Raw genomic sequence first — 22359 nt, 5'->3', positions numbered from 1 at the left:
GCACAGAATAGAAATACAGACTACTTAATTCTTCTGTAAGTGTCAATGGACAATCCAGGCAGATATCTGGAAGTTTTATGGCTGTATATAGAAACTTATTGAAATGAAGTGTTTGCTTTACTTTTCCCTTATGTTACAGAACATTAGATTTCTCAAAGTACAAGGTGGTTGGAGAGTGATCCAGGGATGCAGGGATATCTTGAATGTGCCATTAGAACACATATTAGATCAACAACACGTAGAAAATACACAAAGAAGACAGTAAACAACAGTTTCCATAGAAAATCTCTCCACTCTGATTTGATTGTCCTCAATTTTTTTTACCAAATCTCAAACTGCACTGCTGGAAACAGCCTGGCATTCCTGGCTCTTACCAAACTGATACTAACCTTTCATTATGAACCAAAAGCCAAGGCAAGTAAGGTCAGAATATTCTAGACTTCTCCCACTCTATTAAATCACCGTTTTACAGTGGGTTGGCCAAGATGCCCGCATCTCTTTGTTCACATAAATGTACAGCCATGAAACAAAGGGGAAGAGGGCAATGAAGAGTGCAGCCATCAAGCGAACTCCACTCAGTGGACTCCTATAAGGAAGCAAATGCAACAGAGCTACTTCAAATCAGATTGCTTTGCTTTGACATTCACACCTGTCTGCAGCTGGAACAAGACTCAGTGTAGCTTCAGGGGATGCATCAAAGCAGCCTCCTTCATAGGAGAGGCAAATTTTCCTGCCATCTTAGCCTACATAGACCAGGTGAGGAAAAAAATCACCTTGCTTACCCAGAGTATCTGTGATGTGTTTTCCCAGCACAAAGGTATTGTTATCCATGCTAACAGGGATTTAGCAAAGCTGCTGTAGCAGTAGTCTCTCAAGAGGCTGAAAGGGGAAAGTGTGGAGCCACTGAGGCAGCCAGCCACCAACCCAGAGCCTTCTGCCACTTCTGCATCACCTCTCTGCTCTGGTGCATGCAGTGGACACAGCATGGAGAACCTCACTGGAAAGTTCTGTGACTTGTGAGCAATGGCAGAAATGGCTTTGCAGTTCATTAGTGGCTGTGGCCAATGCTCCCTCGCCTGTTCCACAAAAGGGACACAGAGCTCTTACTCAGAAAGGTGAATGTACCCTGACGATGATGGCAAGGGGAACAGGAAAAATGTTTCATGTAGTTTTACTTTCCCCCCACAGACTTTTACCTCTGCAAGATTCTATGGGCTGTAGCATCATTGACTACTAAAGTATCAGAGAAGGCTCAGACAGTGACATGAAATATAAAAGTCAAAACCAACTGATTCAAGAAGCTAGTCACTAAATGTGAACATACCAGTGTATCAATGGATTAAAAAAAGAAAAAAAGGAAACAAAACTTACTTGGCTGAATTGCGACAAAGACTCATCCATATTGTAATAATCACCAGACCAAACAACTCCCTGGAATCAAACAAATCAGAAAATAATAAAAAGAGAAAAACAGATACTTACACAGGTTTTGCCTCCAAAATATTAGTGTCTGTTTATCTGGACAAGTTGAATATATTTTACTAAGAGTATAATTTACAGGGATTTACAAGGAGTAATTTGACTTCCCACCACAAATCAACAAATGCACGTGACCCAGCTATACAGCTGCAGAAATCCCTGCTTTCACTTTCTGTTTCCCTGCTCAATTTATATTCCGCAGCACATTTCCCACATTGACCCAGAGCAAAGCAGCATCCCCCAGTATTCCAAACCATTCCATTCCATGAACAGCTGCAGTAGCTGCCAGTGCTTCCCCTCAAAACTGTTCAAGCACCTACTTTAGGCAACAATCGAATGTCCGGGAGGGCAATCCTCTCCTCCCCTTAGTCCCTAGCAGTTCAGAGGACTCAGCCGCCGTGCCAGGCAAACACGCATATGGTATCACTTCAAGAGTTTTTAAACATTCCTATTCTCTAGCTCCAGCAAGAGAACACAAAGCTGTTAGACTGTGCTTGTGCCCAGGTCTTTGAAAGCCAGAACTGCCCCAAGTTAAACCTAAATGCCTCAATCAGGCAAGTGATCATGAGTGTTCATGCTCCCTTTAGCTCTTTTGTCCAACAAATCGCTGGTCCCTCCTCCTTGGTGTGAAGCCCGAGGACCAACAGCACTCACTGCAAACTCCCAGTAGAGTTTAGCGAGCTGACCACCGAAGGAGATGGCCTGGCCTGCTGAATTCGTGCAAGGGGAAAATCACCCCCGCTGCTTACCTGCCTTCCTCCTCGTGTAAAATGTTTCCTTGAGCGTAGGCAAACAAAGAACAAGCCAAGGCAATGGTGCCAACAATACAGCCAGCCCGATGGAAGTCACAGAGGCTCTTCCAAACCACGTTATCTGAGGAAAAACAGACTGGCAGCAACTGGAATGTAGTATTGAAGTAAACCCTATAAATCAGAAAGCAACTGAGTAGCTAAAAAAAGATGCCTTCAGAAAACTTACACAGACCTTCTGCAGGAAGATGAAAGTAAATACCAGCAACTTTATGACCAGGGAAACCTGCTAAAAAGTGCTGTTGAAAATAAATACTGGCCCTGGGGCTTGCTCTAGGAATGCCCTAAGCTGGCAGCAGCACATCAGTGAAAACGGTTTCCTGTTTGCTCCACCAAACAGAACAGGCTCCAGCATTTAAGGTGCATAGAAAAAGCCCCCCAGGGGTATTACAAATTCCACTTCTCTTAAAATATGATGTGGCACTAGGCCCCTTAGCACACTTGGACATACAGCCACTGCACGGAGACTTCTAAATGTCCCCGTTGCTGCCTGTGTGCTTCAGAGTAGCTACAACACTTGATACTGAACAAGATCTTCACCTTTTTTTAAAGGACTGTGCAAAGCTTAGCTGCTCTTCTATGATACAGATAAGTAAAACTGCAAATTTACAACAAGGAAATAAAGTAAATTAATGTGCTAACACCAACAACAGAGACAGGTTCAGAGTCTGTTGTCCCTCAGGTTTAGGCTTGGGGTCCCTCAGGCTATGAGTGCTGGGATCAGCATGCAAAGGTAAGACCATCTCAGCAGCAGGCATTTCTGCAGAGCTGCTACCTCCATCTGCAGAATATCCAGCCATAGGCACTAAACTACAGACCAGTTTTTGTAGAGGCAGGTCCCACAGCTTTTTGCCCTCAAAAGGTAGTATATGTTTATATGTGTGCTAATCTTAATCTGTGATTCAATAAATAAAGAAATCCCACAATCTGAGCAGAGGCACACCAATATCATACCTGTTACTGAGGAGTTAATGCCTACCAGCATTGTCAGGGCAGCTGGCACTAAGTAGACAACCTGTTAATGAAACATGAATCCACTCTGTAGCAAAATTGAGCAAGGTAGGAGACAGAAGTGCCCATGAACCTCAACGCTTCCCCCCCTTCACAGCAGTTTGTCCCATGGCCACACCAAGTGCCAATCCCTCCCCCCCGGCATGCCTGGCACTGTTAGTGCTCATCTTCACCATCACCACCCAAAATCCTGGACCATCAGCTGAGTGCCAGCCCTCATTCCGGGTTAAAGCAACGGGCTGCAGGGCTCCTGCACTGCATCTTGATCCCTACAGGACACCTCCCTGCCCCCCCAAGCCCCTCCACCTGCGCTGGGGCAGGAGCACCCTTTGCTGCCAGCTGGGTTCATGCTCACAGGGGCTGTTCCCCCCGCACCAGCGACATGCAGGGGACAGCCCCTCACACCCAGCACTGCTGTGCCCTCAGCTCCAAGCCTTGCGCCCACCGAGCCAGGGGCTGAGGGTGTGCCCGAGGAGGGGCTGGCCGGAGAAGGGGTTTCCAAAGGGCAGCCAGGGGGTTCGGCCCGGCCCAAGGCACGGAGGGAATTCAGGGTAAGCAGCAGTGACCACGGAAGTGGCCGCCGGGTCAGGGGCTCCCTGGAGCCGGGCAGGGGGGAGGGCGGGCACTTGGTGTGCTCTGCAGAGGGAGCCGGGGCTGTGCTGGGGCAATCTGAGGGAAATGCGGAAGATCCTGGAAGCACGGTCGATTCCAACCTTCGCAGCAGCAGAGATTGTTTTCCCGACGCCTGCTTCTTCGTCATCTATAAGCAGGGATCAGGCTCCCCCCGCGGGTCCGATTCGGCCCAGGAGAGGGGCAATGGGGGCAGCGGAGAGGGGCTGGGGCCGCCGGGATGCCCGGGCCAAGCGGAGCCCAGGAGAAGGGGCCGGGCCTGGCCCTGGCCCCCGCCCGCTGCAACTCCCCCGAAGTGTTGGCGGGGGGATCGGGGCCGTACTCACAGTCCACAGCCCGGCGTCGGGGTCGTTCACCTGAAGCGAGAAGGAGGGAATGAGACTCCGCAGCCACTCCCCGGGCCGGACCGGGCCGAGCCGGGCCGCGCTCCGCTGGAAGAAAGAGAGCTGTCGGTAGCGGAGAGCGGCGGGCAGCCCGGCCTCACCTGCACAGCGGCCGCCAGCCCGAAGAAGGCGGCCATGAGGAGGTTGCAGAGCCGCCAGAGCACCCCCGCCATGGCCGACACCGCCTCCAGCCCCGCCGGGGCGGGACCGCCCTCAGGGCCTTCCCTCTCCTCCGGGCTGCCGAGACGGGTAGCCTGGCGGAGGTACGGTCGCGGTGTTTCAGAGGGGAAAGACAAGGGCCCATTTTCAAGAACATAGAATCATAGAATCGGCTGGGTTGGAAGGGACCTCTGAGATCATCAAGTCCAACCCTTGCTCCACTACCGCTGCAGTTCCCAGCCCATGGCACTGAGTGCCACATCCAGTCTCTTTTTAAATATCTCCAGGGACGGAGAATCCACTACTTCCCTGGGCAGCCCATTCCAATGTCTGATCACCCTCTCTGTAAAGAAATTCTTTCTAATATCCAACCTAAACCTCCCCTGGCAAAACTTGAGACCATGCCCTCTTGTCTTGCTGAGAGTTGCGTGGGAAAAGAGACCGCCGCCCACCTCACTACAACCACCTTTCAGGGAGTTTTAGAGAGTGATGAGGTCTCCCCCAACCCTCCTGTTCTTCAGGATGAACAGCCCCAGCTCCCTCATCCTCACCTCATAGGACTTGTGCTTGAGTCCCTTCACCAGCCTAGTTGCCCTCCTTTGGACCCGCTCTAGGACCTCAATATCCTTCCTGAACTGAGGGGCCCAGAACTGGACACAGGACTCAAGCTGTGGCCTCACCAGCGCTGAGTATAGGGGCAGAATCACTTCCTTGGACCTGCTGGCCACGCTGTTCCTGATACAAGCCAGGATGCCGTTGGCCTTCTTGGCCACCTGGGCAGGACCCAGCACTTGGCCTTGTTGAACCTCATCCCATTGGAATCAGCCCAGCTCTACAGTCTGTCCAGGTCCCTCTGCAGAGCCCTCCTACCTTCCAGCTGATCGACACTCCCCCCCAGCTTAATGTCATCTGCACATTTGCTGATGATGGACTCAATCCCCTCATCTAAATACTCTCTAAAGATATTAAACAGAACTGGGCACAACACTGATCCCTGAAGAACACCACTAGTGACCCGCTGTCAACTGGATGCAGCACCATTCACCACCACTCTCTGGGCTCGGCCATCGAGCCAGTTCCTAACCCAGTGCACAGTGCGCCTATCCAAGCTGTGGGCTGAGAGCTTTTTCAGGAGAATGCTGTGGGAGACGGTGTCAAAGGCCTTGCTGAAGTACAGGTAGACCACATCCACAGCCTTCCCCTCATCCACCAGGCAGGTCACTTGATCATAAAAAGAGGTCAGGTTGGTCACACGGGACCTGCCCTTCCTGAACCCGTGCTGGCTGGGTCTAATCCCTTGTCCAACCTGTAGGTGCTGTGTGATTGCCTGCACTAACTGGCTGCGCTAACTGCCTGCTCTTACTGCCTGCGCTACCTCGATAACTGCCTGCGATGCCTAACTCAATGCCTGCGCTAACTGCCTGTGCTACCTGCCTGCACTGTCTGCACTAACTGCCTCGCTACCTGTCTGCGCTACCTGCCTGTGCTAACTTCCTCGCTAATTGCCTGCGCTATCTGCCTCCCTAAGTGCCTCACTGCCTGCGCTGCCTCAGAAACTGCCTGCACTGCCTCGCTAACTGCCTGCTACAACTGCCTGCTACAACTGCCTGCGCTAACCGCCTTTCTAACTGCCTGCGCTGCCTCGCTAAATGCCTGCTCTCACTGGCTGCGCTCACTGCCTCGCTCACTGCCTGCGCTACCTGCCAGTGCTAAATGCCTCCATAACTGCCTGCGCTAACTGCCTGCACTAACTGCCTGCGCTAACTGCTCTGCCTTGCTAAATGCCTGCTCTAACTGCCTGCCTGCGCTAACTGCCTGCCTGCGCTAACTGCCTGCCTGCGCTAACTGCCTGCCTGCGCTAACTGCCTGCCTGCGCTAACTGCCTGCCTGCGCTAACTGCCTGCTCTAAATGCCAGCTCTTACTGCCTGCGGTAACTGTCTCACTAACTGCCTGCGCTAGCTGCCTCGCTAGCTGCCTGCGCTGTCTTGCTAAATGCCTGCGCTAACTCATGTGCTGTCTGCTCTGCCTTGCTAACTGCCTGCTCTACCTGCCTGCCCTAAATGCCAGCTCTTACTGCCTGCGTTAACTTCCTTGCTAACTGCCGTGTCCCTTTCCTGTTCGCCGCGCTCCATGCCACTGGTGCTTCTCGCAGCCCTTTTTATCCCTCTCGGCAGTGCAGCCCCCTTATCAGCTGATGATTGGCGTCACCTGAGACCATCAGCAGAAGGTGGGGCAGCTCTTCAAGTCAGCCAAACCCCAGAGCTGTGTGGCCACGATACGCGCAATGACAGGAGAGTGAGGGATCGCCTGGGACCCCAGCGCTGGGTCACTGCCCATGATCAAGTCACCAGCCAGCACTGGCAGCCAGAGCCTGAGTACGTCCAGGGCTCCGGGAAGATAAGCGTGACCAGCAGACTGCGGGGAGTTAGGGTTCTCTCCTTGATCTGGTGCTGGTGTATCTGTAACTTTCAGTCCTGTCTAGTGAGGAAAGATGTGGAAGACCTGGACTGGGGTTCTGCAGAGGACAGCCAGGACGGTCAGGAGTCCAGAGAACAGACCTTTGAGAACAGGGCAAAGAAGAAGCAAAATCCAGTAACTGTCTGTAGGGTGGCTGCAGGGATGGCAGAGCCATATTTTCCTTGTTTGCATCAGATGATATACCAAGGGGCAGTGGTCACAAATTGTGTCTTGAAAGGGTTTGAATGGACATTAAGGCAACATCCTCATTAGGAGGGTCATGCAGCCTGCAGTAGGTGATCCAGACAGGCTGTGTGGTCTCTATTTAGAGGAGATTCCCTAAGCTTACCTAGACAAAACCATGGCTCACCTGGTCTGATGTGACAGTTTTCTTTCATTTGGGCTGTTGGACTCAAGCCATGCCTTCATAGCAACATTTCCATGTTTCTGGCATAACTCATGTCCCTGAAGGAGAATTAGATCTTTGTGCAAGTAGATATCCTAAAGTATAAAAGCCTCAAGAGTTTGGTCCCTGATCTGTTGTAGCAAAGACCATCTTTGGCATGGTCTTGCCCATGTTTGCTCACAGACCTTGATTTAGCGGTTGACTTCCCAGCTTGGCCTTTGTCATCACTGTGGATCTCACTGGCCATCACTGGGGCCATCACTGGGTTATATCTGATGCTGTTTACCTCCACTGGGCCTGATCCTGACCCCCACCCATAGAGTTCACTTCTCAGGCTGACTGACTCCATGAATTTGGCTGGTGATCTGGGCTCTCAGTTGTACTTGGTTGCAGTCCCTGGGTCTTGCCCATGCCACGTTAGCAGCTGTGTCCCTTCCAGCACCTATCCCTAAGGGTGCAGCTGGACCTTGCTGCTCCCTGACAAGTTTCTTGACCCAGGTCAGTACTGGTGACCACGGAGGGCAGGGAGGTGCTCTCAGGGCAGCAAGGTGGGGCTGGAGTGCAGAGACGCTGAGCTTGAGGTGGTTGTGGAGCTGCACCATCAGTCACCATGGTGAGATGACAGGTACTGGGGCATGGCTGAGCTGGGAGAGCTCCTGGGGAGGGGTTGGGAACAGTGGCTGGCAGTGCAGCAGCAGGTCAGACTGTTAGTGGGGACACTGGAGGGTAAGGAACAGCTACTACTGCTCTTTTGAAGGATATCTCCGAGGTCAGGCAGAACTATGCAGGATTAGATAGCAATTTTTTCAGCATAAGCAAGACAAAATCAGGAACTACTACTGCAAATCTTGCAGCCTGATTTCATTAACACTTTAATACAGCCTTCTCAGCCCCCAGGAACAGCCCCCAAGAGAATTAGGTCTTCCTGAACCATTATGCAGAAGACATGTGAATGTATCCAGATTTGCAGAGAGGACTAATGCTCATTATTTTCTGTTTTTTCTGTTTCTGTTATTTCATGCTCCTGTTATTTTCAACTGAGTATTCCTTGAGTAGGTTATGAGAGATAAAATTACTGCAGAGAAATTCACAGAGAAGTAAGACAAGTCTTTGTAAATGGCTGCCATTGTTACAGCTCTACTGAGTAGGCTTTATGGTTCATAATAATTGGGGTATTCTGTACATTAAACAACTGCTGGCAGCTGCAGGCAGAACAGCAGGACATGTTCACTATAACTAAATCCCTCCTGACATTTAAATTGATTCACATTCCCATCCCAGAGCCCAGGAAAATTAAACAACTCTCTACAGGCACCCTTAATGACTTTCCTGTTCACAAGCACTCTGGAAAGGGACTAAAAATGCCTAAAGGAAATCTGTGGAACTACACTCCACATTTTATTCTCCTCTTACCAAAACCCACCTTGTTGCATGGCTTAGTGAGACCAGCAGTCCAAACTTCCCTACAGTTTCTTGGTAGGTGTCATGGTTCAATGCTGGGAAGGCAATTAACCAAATGACAGATGCTCTCTATTAATCCCCCTCTCTAATAAAGAAAGGAGAGAGAATAAGGAAGAGATTCTTATGGGTTGGAAATGAAACTACACAGCTTTAATGAAACACTGATGATAAAAAAGGAAAATATTATTGAATATATACAAATATATAGGAAAACAGTACCATGTTCCTCCTCCCTTTCCCCAGTAACTCTCACATCACCACCGAGGCTGCAGGGCAGCCCTGGGAAAGTCCAGGCTGGAGTCCTGGAGTCAGCAGCAGTTGGGAGCTGGAGGCAGGAACACAAAGATTCAGGAGGGCATGGATCAGGCCCATGGGCAGAGGAATGGATGGAATCCTCTCAAGATGCTGAAGAAAGCAGGAACAGGTGAAAAAGAGCCAAAGAGAAGACTGAAGGTGAAAGTGGAGGGGCTTGACTCTCCTGATCCCCCAAATTTATACTGAGTATGAAACATATGGGATGGAATACTCTGGTCAATTTTGGTCATTTGTCTGGTCTGCTCCTCCCTAAAGGAGGGTTGCAGGTGTGACCTTTTTACTCCCTTTCTCTTTCCAGAACATAAGATGTTCCTCAGAACTGAGCAGTGGCCTTGGTTCTGCAGACCATTCTCCAGCCATAACTGTAAACATCAAGTTCTATCAGTCCTAGAAGGACTGAGACTTAGAAACTTGCTGTTAATGTCAGCAAGTGCAGCTACTTATAAGAGATTTAGCTGAAAGCAAAATTAAAAGATAGAAAATTAGCTCTATCCTGACCCAAACCAGGACAGTTGGTCCCCAGGGAGCCCTATTCCCTCACTAAGGCACCATGAATGACTTCTGGTTTGGCTTTTTAAGGAGACAGGACCTCATTGGAGATCACTCAGTGACTTTTGTCTTTGTGGTGTAACCTCTGCCTCATATTTCAGCCCCTTCCCCTCAGCTCAGAAAGAACAGTGCTCTAGTAATGAACCTCATAATGTGCTCTAGTAATTAATCACTTGGATGCTTTGTTTCCAGGTCCCACGTGAACTTTTGAATGTATTTTGTAAGGGAGAGGACATAGCTCAGACCAGAAAATTGAAATGTCCAGGACTGAAAAGTAATGGGTGTGTTAATAAGAAAGAAGAATGTAAGAGGCAGTGTGTCTTTCATTAAAGTAATTCATATGACAGGAAAATTAAAGTAGAGAAGCTTTTCAGACACACAAGCTCTTCTTCGTGTAGGAAACAAAATTATAAATCACTGTCTGTTTTTTTCTACCTGTATCAGCTGATCTTGCAAAAAGAAAATTCAGCTGTAATTATGATGTTTTCATTGGTCTGGTTAGAAGTTATTGCAGGAACCTACACAGCCTGCCTGGTTTCTGTGCCACAGCTGGGCTGCTGTTTGCCCCATTGGGTGCCAGATGCAGGACTGAAGGGGGGACCACAGTTTCTGAAGAAGCTGGGAGGAACTGGTTATGGTTAATAATGGGGAAAAGGCAGAGACACAGCCAGATGGGAACATCCAGAGCCCGCCTGGGATGGAATGGGACAGGACTTCTGCAGAGGGAATGGGCCTGCTGGGCTGGCAGAGAGAAGCTTCTCCTGGACACTTGGGAGGGACAATGCAGAGGGTTTGGCAATCCTGGAAGTGAGCAAAGTTCAGTGACACAAGAATAAGAGAGGGCAGAGGTCTGTCTGTCTTTTGTGAGGACACAAAAGGTTGAAGCTGTTGACTTTAAAGTTTTACCAACTATCACAAGGATTTTCTATAACCGCCCTCCTCTATGAAAAGGGGAGACTTGTCTGAAAATCTCCAGCAACACTGCTTTCTCCCATCATAGGGAGGCCAAGAACATTTAGTATGCTTGAGTATAATTTGAAATACTTGAAAATTAGTTCCTCAATATCTGAGAAAACATTTTCCCTCTATGTCTCTCTGGAGTCTGCTACTTAGCCCATAGAAGCTGAAGCTTATCTTCAGCTCCACCTGCAGAGGACAGAGACTTCCAAATGAGAGTGCTGCAGGGATGAGCCTGGCAGTCAAGCTGCACTGCTGGAAGAGCCAGACTGTTTCCCTGGACCAGAGATGTCACTGAAACACTGCCATAGTCACCCATCCCAGGGAGCCACTCCATAATAGCACTCATCCTTGTGGACACCAGTGCCACTGCCATGATTGGTGGTTTTAATCAGATCAAAACCAGTTAACAGGCTCCCAGTGAACAGGTGAAGGCCTCAGGAGCTTTGGTGTTTTCCTGGCCCCAGGACCCTGACTGCAGTTCAGAGACATCTGGAGACAAACACGTGGTTACACAGCTGATACTGTGAAAAGTGCTTTGGGTTTAGTTATTTCGTTATTTATTTTCTGACTTCTGAGGATACATTCCTGAAGTCTTCAATAGATTGACATTCTTGCCCTTAAAATCATACATTGAAAACCTTCTTACTCATTAATTTTATAAAGCTCACCAAAAATGTTCTTGTTTACGTTTTGTTAGCTGCTTTCTTTAATCTGAACTTTCTCAATTCACACGTAAGTTCTAGAAGTACTTGTTAAACAAGTGTATGCACCTAGAGTACAACATGGGGATGGACAACAGCCACCATGAAGTCATCAGGAGCCAATGCTAACAAACCAGTCTGATGTCCTGGGATGGCACAGTTTTTCAGGCACAAAGTAAGAAGTAGTGGATGCCATGGATTTAGGAGGATGCCATTGACTTCAGGAGGCTTTTAACACTGGCTGTCCTGACCCTCTCTTAACAAGGCTGGACCCCAGAGTGAGTGCAAAACCGGTGAGATAATTGTACCTCAAGTGCAACACAATCAGTAGTTGTCAAAATGGAAGGAAATATTGAGTGAATTATTGCAGGGGTGCCAGATCTTTTTAAGTACTTCAGTTAACAGCCTGGACGATTAACATCCATCAGTGCCTTGTTGAATGTGCAAATTACTCCAGGCTCTGAAGGACAGCAAAGAAAGCAGAATTCAGCACTACACTAACAAATGGGAGAAATGGGCTGAAGCCTACAAGGCAAAATTCAACAGATGCACCTTGGAGCATTATGTTTAAGAACAGTGAGCAATAAAAGTACAACTAAGGGAAAAAATGGGTGGATGTAGTTTTTTAAAAAGAGCCTACAGTACAATGGAGAGCTCAATGACCACCAGCAATAGGAAAGGCAATCACCACCCTGGAGGATGTTAGCCAGGAGTGGTAGCTTCCAACAAGTTGGAGTAATATGTCTAGGACACTGTGCTTTAAAAAAAAAGCACATCAACAGAAAAAAGGTCAAAGAAGTTCAGTGAGGATGCTGGGAGGCACAAAAAACTTCAATAAAGGCTGAAAGAATCAAGTTGATGCAGTTTCTAGAAGAGAACCTGGAGTGAGGAAGGGAAACTAAGAAATGTGCCTAAGAGGTCACAGCTGTAGCAAACAGGGCAGGATGTAAAGGATTTCAGCTCAGAAATGCTTAAGTTAGCCTGTCAGATAATGTCAGGATAGAAGTGTGCCAGAACAGACTGCTGTGGATGGCGCAATCTCCATCACTGGAGGTCTTTAAGGCTCTACTGGGCACTGATGGTTACCACTGATGGTGCCCACACAAACCATATTCAGGAAGGGCTGTTCTTGTGGGAAGCTGACTGTGAGGGCTTCCCACTCCTTTCCAGCTGAAATGGTGGAGGGGACACTGTACACAACTTTGAAAGAGTGAGCAACATCCCTAGGGAGAGCAGAGGCCAGGGTGGGATGGCACAGGGCAGAAGACTTAAATCCAACCTACCAAATAGATTACTGGGATTTTAATCCTAGTGCATGAGAAAGGGATGGTGTTCCCCAATGCAAAGGAAAGCTGCACCCCTGACAGGGAGCTGGTTAGGCCCAGCTCTGCCCTCTTCTCCTGCCTAAGGAGAAGCTCTGCAGAGTGTGAGATATTCAATGGAGAGCAGGGTTCAGGCAGAAGTCTGGGGGTCTTCTGTTCCCCAGGGACTACTTCTTGGGTCTCAGACCATCTCCCTGACAGCACATACAGCTGAACAGGGAAACCAGAAGGATCTTGGAAAGGAGAAGATATTTTCCCAAACTCAAAGCACTGGAAGAAAAAAAAAAAATCAAAAGCACAAGAAGGTGGAAAACACTCAGCCTTTGCATGAGATGAGATAAAGAAATACAAGCCCAGCTGCAGGAGAAGGAAGGAAAAATGAAGGAGAGGTAAGAGATAAGAGCTTCTCTTATCCCCATAGCATTTGCACCTGTGCAAAGCGGAATGGTTGGCAGCTTCTGGAGATGTACCCAGAGCATATTCAGGACTTGAGATGTTTGCTCTGTCACCACCTTCATAAGGGGCATGGAGAATGGAGACAGAGGAAAGAGTATGCATACCGCTGTCTAGTACTTGGAGGTCCAGCTCTTTCACCGTCAGATCTCAATTCATAAAAGAGGTCAGTATTATATCTGTTACACTGATGAGGAAACAAAGACTCTTGTAGATGAAGGAACCTGCCGAAGTCATGTTGTGGGCTGCAGAGAGTCCCTATCTCTGGAGGACCCATTTCACTCCTCTAATTCCTCGTGTGTTCTGTCCCTACAGCTGAGGCTGCAGATTTGCTGAAGTTAGAGGTACGATCAGAAACTCTGCTGAAATGCACAGCAGTGACTGAGGGAGAAAAGATAATGTAAAGGATATTGATGGCAGAAAAGGGATGTTCCTTGGGTATCATGGAAAACACTGGAGGAAGTTCTGCCCTGCGCTGGCTAGAGGTCTTAAGGAAGACATGAGAACCGTGTAAGCAGCCGCCTACATAGGAGGAAAAGCCATGGGTGAGAATGAGATCCAAGTGCTTGGACCACCAACTCAAGGGGCTTCCCCCGGCACGAAGGTGGGAGGAGAGCAGGTCCAGGGGCTGCCGGGGCAAGAGGCTGCGACACACGATGGTGGTGGGGCCCCAGGGCGGCGCAAGGCACCGGGGGAAGCCGTGGCCCGGAGGGGCTGCGGGTGAAGGGAGGGGGCGATGCCCGTCCCGCCCGAGGAGGCAGGCGTGGAGCAGGGCTGCTGGCAGCAGGCTCGGGAGGAAGGCAGCGGGGCCGGTGAGGGCAGGGGCCCGGCGGGGGCTCCCCCTCCCCACGGGGGCAGCACCTCTGACGCCCGCCGCAGCGGCTGCCGCCGGGCCTGGCCGCCCCGCCTGGGAGGGGTTAAGCGGCGGCCCCAGCCCGGGGGCGGACGGGGCGGCAGCGGCGGCGGCGGCTGCTGCTATACGGCGGCGGGGCTCTAGGTGTCCTGCCTGGGAGGGTCCCTGCTGCATTGCAGCCGCCGCGCTGCTCCCGCTCCGCGCACACAATGGCGACTCCCAGCCCCAGCAGCGGCTCCGGCGCGGGCGGCGGGAGCGGGCCGGGCGCGGGCGGCCCGCAGGCGCACGCCGTCGCCGGCAGCATGCAGGGTAAGCAGCCCCGCACTAGGCCGCGGCGCGGCCGCCGCTTCCGGGCCGAGCGGCGCGCTTCGCTCTAGGCCTCGGCGGGCCGGGCCGGGCCCCGGGAGCGCGGTGCCCGCCGCGGGGCTGGTCCTGCCTGGGCCGAGCGCGGATCCCCGAGCCGGGGGGTGGGAGCGGAGAGCTGGCGGCGCCGGCTGCCCTACGTCCCCCGCATTGGGTCCCTGGCCCGGGCGGGCGGCGGCTCTCGGGACAAGGCTGGGGCGCGGCCGTGCCTGCCGTCCGGAGCGGTGCGGCTCCGGGTCGGGGGGTGCCTGCGGGGTGGACTCAACCCACCCTGCTCCGGGCCTGCCCTGCCGCTCCGTGCGGCTGCTGCCTCCAGCCGCACTCGGCAGCCCGGCCGCACCCGGAGAGCTCCCCGGGAAGGAGGGAAAGAGGACTGCCCTGCCCCCCGGGCGAGGCTGGCAGGGGGCGCGGAGGCCACCCGTGGGTGGGGGCTGCGCTGTCCCGAGGAGGCAGAGGAGCTGCGGGGCGGGACAAAGGCCGGCGGGCCCCGGCTCTGGCTTCCTCCAGCCGGGGAGGATTTCGCGGCTTCTGCGGGGGGCCCCGCGCAGGCTGCGGGCAGCAGCATCCCGGTGGCGGTTCGGGGGCCCATGTCAGCCGGGGCGGGAGCGGCCAAGTCCCTTGCCGGAGCCCCGCGGTTGAGTGGGGGAGTGGGGAGGGGCACAGGCTGTGCTGGTGCCCGCGGCGGGAGGGCTCTGCCCCGGCTTCGGGCTGTCCGGCCCCGGTGCGACCTGTGCTCTGCTCGAGGCAGGTGTGTAAGTAACAGCCGTGCTAGGGTGAACGGCTGTTTGGTTTATTCTGATGGAAATTTACAGTCGCCGTGTTGCCAGGGTTCCCGCCTGCAGTTGTTGATGGTTGAGCACTCTTGTAAAAATAGGGGGTATTTATTTTTCAGAAAAGCCCCAGAAAATACCGTTGGAGCCTTTCCTTTAAAGTTAGGCCACTTAAAAGTACCCTGTACTTGAGCAACATCTTCTGCTTCAAGATGACACAGAGATGGTGGGTTTTTTGTTTTTTTTTTTTAATTTTTATTTAACACAGAAACTTTAATAATGAAGCAGCTGTTTGCCCTGTTTTTTGGGAACTCTTTATTTTTCGTTAGAAGTCAGAAAGGTTGTGTGCTCTGTGAGCTGCAACAACCAGTGAATAATGTTTGTCACAGATGTTTGCTATATTCTGTGGAGTCTGTGTTCTGTCCTGCAGGGACAAAACTGCACTCTAAGTAAGGGAGCCGTGTTTGAGCAGAGAACTGGTGGTATAAACTAAAGAGCTTAAATATTTGGCATAAAATGGTTAATGCTTGCAGCTTCCCCTGTGAGAAGCTAATGTGCTTGCTTATGTGCTGGCTAGATGGAGCTGGTAACTTTAGGGCCCTGGGAAGTTCGTATTATCCATGTGTACAACACCTTTCAAAGACAAGAATCCCCGACCTTGTAAATCAAGTGCATGGATTAAAAACTTCACTGCCATGTGCCAAAGTGGTTGTGATAAAACAAGAAATAGCCTCGTTGCTGAGCGGTTACACCTCTCTGTGTTGCTCCTTGTACTTACACCTGTTTCCTGTTTTGAATATTTAAGAGTTTATCTGAATCCCCGGTGTCTTCAGGGCTCAGAGTTGGCTTTTCACCCTGTGATGCCCTGAAAGCTTGTGGTGATGTAGTATGTATATTATTTCTGCAGGTGGATGAGGAGCAATTGTTTCTCTTGTTGTTGGTTTAAAGTGGTTAAGTATGAATTCAGGATGACAGGGCCAGTCTGCTGGTGTGGTGAAAGCTGTTGTTGAGGTGTTGTGGTTTTTTAAAGGTTGAGCAGTTGAGCAGGTTGAGCTATGTGTTCAGTTGCCCTGGGAGAAGCTGTGTGTAGCATCCTGGGTGGGATCTGGAGGAGCAGGTTGCTGTGGTGGTGGTAAAGGCAGTTCCTTGCCCCTGGAGGGGGTACCTCTGTCACCGCGTGACCCCCTCCTGTGCAAAGCCAAAGATGTCTGTGGGTGGGATGGGAAGGGGCTGGATGTGTCTGCAGTTTACCAAGGCTGATCTATCTGCTCTCAGAGGGCACTCTGGCCTCTCCCTAGGCATGTCTCTTGCACTGGTTCCCTAATAACACTGGGCAAGCTGAGCTCTCCCAAAGCAAATCCACCAAAAAGCAGTGAATTTTCTGCAGTGTGGGCACCCACTGTTTGCTTGTGGTGGGGTCGAGTGGGCACTGGTGGGAGGGTGGTGCAGGAATGCATTACCGTGTGGGGAGAAAAGCAGGTAGGACTGTGTCAGTGTTGATTTAATTGGCTTAAATGGTATGGCAAGGTGGAGCAGGGAAGTCATTAAGCTGGAAACAAGTAATTATAGTTTAAAAAAATTTTTTGCTCAGTTAATTTTCATCCGGAAAAGACTCTCGGACCCAACTTGTGCAACTGCTGCTGCTGCCAGGGAAGTGGTGGGAGCGGGAAAGGGTGGGTTGGCTCTTGTGCTTCAGCCCACACCAGGGGCTGTGGCAGTACCCCTCTGGGCAGTGATCCACTGCTTGTGGAGACTCTGCCCAAAGGATACATGCTTGAGAAAGTTGGCTTGAGGTGAGAGCCTCTCACAGGGGGTTTCTGTTTGGGTAGAGAGTTGGTGGGTGTCATAAGGGTTATCTTGTGGAGTTTGGCAGGGGCTTGGAGGTAGGGAGAAGTCTTAATGGAGATTGAGGCCTGCAGCTTGAGCAGCAGATCCAGAAGGTCTTTGCTGGCCACCCTGTTTTGGTTTTAATTTGATGTCCTACAGTTCTTCTGATGGCACAGGCTAAAGCCCCTCCAGGTGACAATACTGAAACGAAGGGACACCTAACTGTCCTCATGCTGAGGTTACTGTGCAGGCATGGCTCTCCAGCCTTGCGATCAAGCAAGGCATTGCTTCAGGTCTTCTTGATCATTGTGTTTTGCATGTTGCAGCTTCTTGTGTCTGTTTTCTCCTGGTGTCAGCTGTTCATATCTGTGAACCTGGGAACTTTGTTTCATCCCAAAGGGTCCTCTTGGCCAGTGCGATTGATGGTGCCGTGTTTAAGGCACAGTTGATAACTCAAAGGAGAGACAAAGTTCTAAGTATTGAAAGTAGACCTTATTTCATAATTTTTGAAAGGGTATCTGTCTGGATATCAGTAGCTGTTCGAGTGAAGAATTGTGCTTCATAGTTACGTTAAAAGTCCAGGAGTCCTCCATAGTATCCTGTGTATTTTGTGGAGAAAGCAGAGATTCTGTGCAAAGTTTGACAATGATTTAAGGAAAAGCAATGCATAAAATGTAACTGGAGCAATTCTGCCTTTCTGTCTTTGGCAAAATTAATAATAGGCTTTATGGCTGACATGTAGAAAATTATCATTTGAAGAATGGCGGTTTGAAATTTAGAAATGTAATTGGTTCCAAGGTGTAGGAAGAATTTTTGCTCTAATTTTACCTGTGGGTCACCTGTTCTATCTGCAGTGCCAAGCAGGAGCTGGAACTGCTTGTAGCTTGCTGTTATGGGTTCAGCTTCCCTGTTTGGTATCCAGAAGACTGGAGGTAGCTGGGACTTCTCAAAGCACTTGCTGCTTGGTATGCTCTGATGTCTTTCAAAAGTGAAGCATACTTACTGTCTGTATCTTTTCAGAATCTACATGATGGTTCAGATATGTTGGGTGGGAATTCCTGAGTCTCAGCTGGGATTTGGGACTCTCAGTTCCTTTCACATGTGTGACATGTCTGCTTCTCCACTCTGGCCATAGCTGTTCTTTAAAAAAAAAAAAAAAAAAAAGAGAAGGTCTATACCTGGTTTGTGAGCCCTCTGCCATTATGGGATGATGTCCCTGGGCAGGAAGGTTGCTGAGGAGTATCTGTCTGAGTGCATCAGAAGACAACCAGAGTCCTGCTCTCACCTTCAGATGTCATTCAGGACATTTGTAACTTAGTGGTGTTGGGAGATGAGTTTCACCTTTTGTGCGGGGAAGCTCTGTATAGTACCTTTCTTTGCCTGGCAGAAAGGAGCTTGTGGGAGGCTTTTTAAGAGTTGAAGGCTTGTTTATGTTTGCCAGATGACAGAACTGGTGAGCACTGTGATGGACGTTGTCAGTCACCATGGTCAGATGAATTTAGTGTCAGTGTGTAATCTACACTATGTCTTTGGGACAACCATTGTTACTTCAGATAGTGCTATCAATAGCAAAAAGTAATATTATTTGAAAACATTTGTGGGCATCACTGTGTCTGGCATGAACCTTGGTACAAGAATTCAGTATGAGGCAGCATGACCCCTGTATACCACTCTTTGTGTTGCTGCCTTTGTGAGTGCAAGGACTGAGAACAGAGCAGCTCTTCTCCCCACTGCTGAAGGTGCTCCAAGACCCAGGACTGCAAAAAGAGCAGAGGAATGAGATGCTGATGCCTTGATGCTGAGATGTCTGATCTGCTGAGATACAATATGGGGACTGTCAGAAGGCTGGAGGATGGACTTACATCTCTGAGCAGAGGGGCATAATGGATGGAGAAAGCAAGAGAAGCCCCAGTAAAGATGGCACTTTGTTTAGGGAACCTCTAAGAGGGGAGTTTGGGGAATGAAAAGACAGTGGAGAGGTAGAGGGGTTGTGAAACAAAGGGAGCCACAAGCAAGCAGCAGATTAGGTATGAAGCAGTGTATGAATGGTCAGGTAAAATGAAACATATGAGATAAGAAAACAAGAGTGAGTTGTGTCTTTAGCAGGTGGGAAATGATTGAAGAAAATCAGAAGGTGACTGCAGTTACTCCTGCCCACAGTACAATTATGAAACTGGTGTGTGTTAGTGTATGCCACTGGTGCAGGCTGACACTGGCAGATTTTTCAGAGTGATGAGTGTATGTCTACTTGGGCATGTTTGTATTTATTATGGAAGGTGAAGGTGGTTGTGTAGTGTAGTTCAGTTCATTTGTGCCTACCAGTTAATTCCTGTGTGGTGTTTCTGCCAGCATATGGCTGAGCATATCTGCTTTGTGTTTGAGTCTTGGTCTGCATCAGCACCTGAAGTGCTGCAAGTGTATGTTTTTCCATTTTGATTTGTTTGTAATCAGCTGACATCCTTAATAGGTCTGTTTTCCTGGTAAAGGGGCAATCCAGAAATTCCTGTTAGCCTTATAGAATGCTGTGAGTATTTTCCAGTTATTATGCTGATTTGATGGAGCTGATGTCAGTAGAAATCACAATGTTGCCTGTCAAAACAAGGGCCGTGTGGAGAGAGAGAGAAGTTTTGTGAAGAAGAAAAAAAACTGTGTACTTCCCAAACTTGATTTTGTTGTGAAGTCTCCCAAATTAAAGTTATTCATAGTCCCAGTATGCAGTGAAATGTTACTTACAGGAGTCTTGTGTAACCACATCAAGCTCTGTGTGTATCAAGCATAAACACCTTGTTAGCATCATACAGCTCCCTTTGAAGTTGTCTTCTGTTGGATTTAAGCTTGATAAGATTTTATGCGAGTTGAAAGAGAAAAAGGAAGAGATCTGTTTCCCAATGGGAGAAGTAGCTGCTGTAGCTCGTGGCAGCTGGAAGAAAAAACTGTGAAAGAAGCAGCATGGGTTGGTTATGTAGGGTTCTGGCCTGCAGGGCAGGAACTGGCAGCAGATGCCCATCCAAGTTGCACTGAAGTGATGTTTATATAGAAGGTATAAAAATCTCTGAATGGATGTGATGTTTCTGGCATCCTCTCAAAGCCTGGAGTGCCCTGATTTGGACCAGCTTTCAGAAGGTGCTGGTTATGTTCCCACATCTCATGTACTTTTATTTATAATGGGCTGCATCCACAAAAGATATAAATGCTCTTTTAGATGGTGACCTTTTGTTACATGCCGTGACAACAGCATCCTGCTCAGGGGGATGGGCATAGCAGGGTGAAGAAAACCTTACTGATTTTGGCAGTTGAACCTTTCCATTGTGGTTCAGGGTTTGTCACCTTGGGAGGTAGTCTCTTCCATGGGTATTCGGGTCAGGGTGGATTATTATTATCTGATCTCCTGCTTCGGGGGGGATTAACAAACCTTTTGGGAATTCCTGTGTTGATCTGGTGATTTATGCTCTGTTCTACAAGGAGAAACCCAGTCTCTATAAAGACACCAGTTTGGGAGAATTGGTGTATTTATGCCAATTGTTTCAGTAGTTACTGTATTTTAAAACTCCTTGTTTTAGTATCAGTTTGGTTGGTTTCTGGCTACTGGTTGCTGGTGGAGCAGCCCTCTTCCATCAGTCTCCCTGTGCAGTCACTGCTGCCACTTGGCCAACACCTTCAATGATGTGAATCCTGCACCATGTTATTCAAGTCTGCTGACATTCCCTGTGAAGGGTTTTTTTTTTTGCTTCTAGATTTCTTTTGATGTTGCAGGCTTGTTTGATTGCAGAAGAAACTTGTGATCCATGGGTAAATGATAGAGCAGTGCTTGTTGAGCACTGAGAAATTTCTTTCTTTTAAGAATATGTGTTGCTGTAACTGGGTTAATTAACATGCAATAATTAATGCATGGTAAATCACTAGTGGGAGACACTTCACCTATGTTTCTTCATTTCGACTTGTAGATAACTTGAATACTATCTCTGCTAGGCATTGGAATAGCTAATGCATGAGTTATCTCTCTGTGAGCACATGCTTCTTGTGCTTCTCTTGATGATGGCACTTCTATTTGGAGGGTATCTGAAAAACTGAGGCTCACTGCTCTCAGTAGACAGCTGACTTAGATGCTTAGGGTGACTATTAACATATAAAAATATTTAATTATTAAAAATAATATAGAAATAAAGTACTCTGTTATTCTGAAAGTGCCTAGGAGTTAAGTGGTTGTCCATGAAGCATGAATTTGCAAGGAGGATGCATGTCACCTCCCTCTTCTGGGATGAGGTTGCAGGATGGATATGCACAGCCTCTCTGGTTTTATTTGGGGTCCTTCTGGTTGTCTGAACAAGATGAAGTACTTTTTGGTGTGACTCTGCATCCTGCTTTATATTGCTGCCTAACTCCTTGTACCATTGCTGACTTGTTGGATATGTGTTCTCTGTTACAAATCTCTTGCTGAGGTTTTGCCAGGTGGCCTTACTGAAGGTAAGATTCTTGGAAAACTGCCACTGCAAGTGGCACAACATGTGGGAGCTTCTCAAAGGAGCTTCTCCTGTCTTACGAGTTTTGTGTTGACTGCAGGTGCTGACATGGACATACCTCTATCTGTTCACCATGGAGGCATCTCCCATGCTGTGGTGCCCTTACCCCATCCCAGCTCCAGAGCTGGTCTTCCCCTTCTAGGGCAGAGCACCTGGGCTGTGGTACAGGCATAGGACATGCCATGGGGGTGCCAGGGGGAAGGAACCTCACTGCCCAGGGGCTGGTTGATGGCATGGTGGCTTGGCTCCGCCACTTGTCAGACTGCGCCTGTGTAGCACCCGGGTGTTATGTTCATCCTGCGTCCCCTGACGACTGAAGTTATCTATGCCCAGGTCAGTTGCTTGTGTCAGGAAGCAGGTCTGGTGCTGATGCTGTGTCAGTGGTGGCCAAGGCCATCCTGTCCTCACAGCTGGTGCTGCTGGCAGGGCAGAAGTGTGTGTCTGGAGACAGCCTGGTGCTTCTGACTTGCTCAGGAGCTCCTCTGCTGCCAGGCTGCCCCACTGCCAAAATAAGCTGTGTGGTCTCCCCAGGTGCTGTATTTCCCTGGTGCATCACTGGTGTAGGGTTCAATTAGTTCATCTGGTTCCTCTTTTACTGTGTGTGTGTGTTTCACTTGTCAGGGATCAGGTAAATTTCCAGTTGCCTTGCACTGTCAACTGTAAGTGTAAGAAATCCGTGCTCTGAGGTACAATAACTTCTGAGTCAGAAGAGTGCCATATTGGAGCTAATTAGCTTCCTGCCTGCCTTTAATCTCTGTGTTTTATCTGTTAGTAACTGTGCCTGACTGGATTGGGCTTTTTTCTGAGACACTTGTTGAAGTTGAAGGAAAGGACAGTCTGCAGGGAGTTTTGCAATGGGGCAGACCTGATCTAATTAATGGCATTTAATATAGTAAACTCAGAGCACCAAAGGTTGTAAAAGAGGACAGA

At 49.4% G+C, this 22359-nt stretch overlaps 2 protein-coding genes across 3 annotated transcripts in view; one reads left to right on the top strand and one right to left on the bottom strand.

The window, feature by feature from the left end:
• Positions 1-116: 116 nt before the first annotated feature.
• TMEM220 (transmembrane protein 220) lies at positions 117-4543 on the bottom strand. Its single transcript, XM_030461816.1, has 6 exons — positions 4414-4543; positions 4256-4285; positions 3243-3303; positions 2229-2352; positions 1372-1431; positions 117-586 (listed from the first exon to the last, which is right to left on the bottom strand). Exons 1-6 carry the CDS (start codon positions 4483-4485, stop codon positions 454-456), a joined length of 480 nt encoding a protein of 159 aa, XP_030317676.1. The 5' UTR covers positions 4486-4543; the 3' UTR covers positions 117-453.
• A 9487-nt stretch (positions 4544-14030) lies between these two features.
• MAP2K4 (mitogen-activated protein kinase kinase 4) overlaps positions 14031-22359 on the top strand; it is a 73779-nt gene continuing 65450 nt past the window's right edge. The window contains exon 1 of one of the 2 annotated variants that reach the window (XM_030461913.1): positions 14031-14258. In XM_030461913.1, coding sequence (XP_030317773.1) covers positions 14159-14258 — 100 coding nt within the window. In that variant the 5' untranslated portion in view covers positions 14031-14158. The remainder of the gene's footprint in view (positions 14259-22359) is intronic. The other variant, XM_030461914.1, reaches the window with a different exon arrangement.

The sequence above is a fragment of the Calypte anna genome, chromosome 18 (assembly GCF_003957555.1).
Source record: "Calypte anna isolate BGI_N300 chromosome 18, bCalAnn1_v1.p, whole genome shotgun sequence".
NCBI lineage: Eukaryota > Metazoa > Chordata > Aves > Apodiformes > Trochilidae > Calypte > Calypte anna.
Note: the sequence above shows the minus strand (reverse complement) of the source record. Positions and strands in the feature narration are given on the sequence as shown.

What these genes read in the sequence shown, in the direction of transcription:
- TMEM220 (XM_030461816.1), bottom strand. Translation starts at nt 4,485, where the DNA reads ATGGCGGGGGTGCTCTGGCGGCTCTGCAACCTCCTCATGGCCGCCTTC. An exon ending in CATTAACTCCTCAGTAACAG is followed by an intron (nt 2,353 to 3,242) that starts GTATGATATTGG and finishes GTTTTTCCTCAG; the next exon opens with ATAACGTGGTTTGGAAGAGC. An exon ending in TTACACGAGGAGGAAGGCAG is followed by an intron (nt 1,432 to 2,228) that starts GTAAGCAGCGGG and finishes GTTTGATTCCAG; the next exon opens with GGAGTTGTTTGGTCTGGTGA.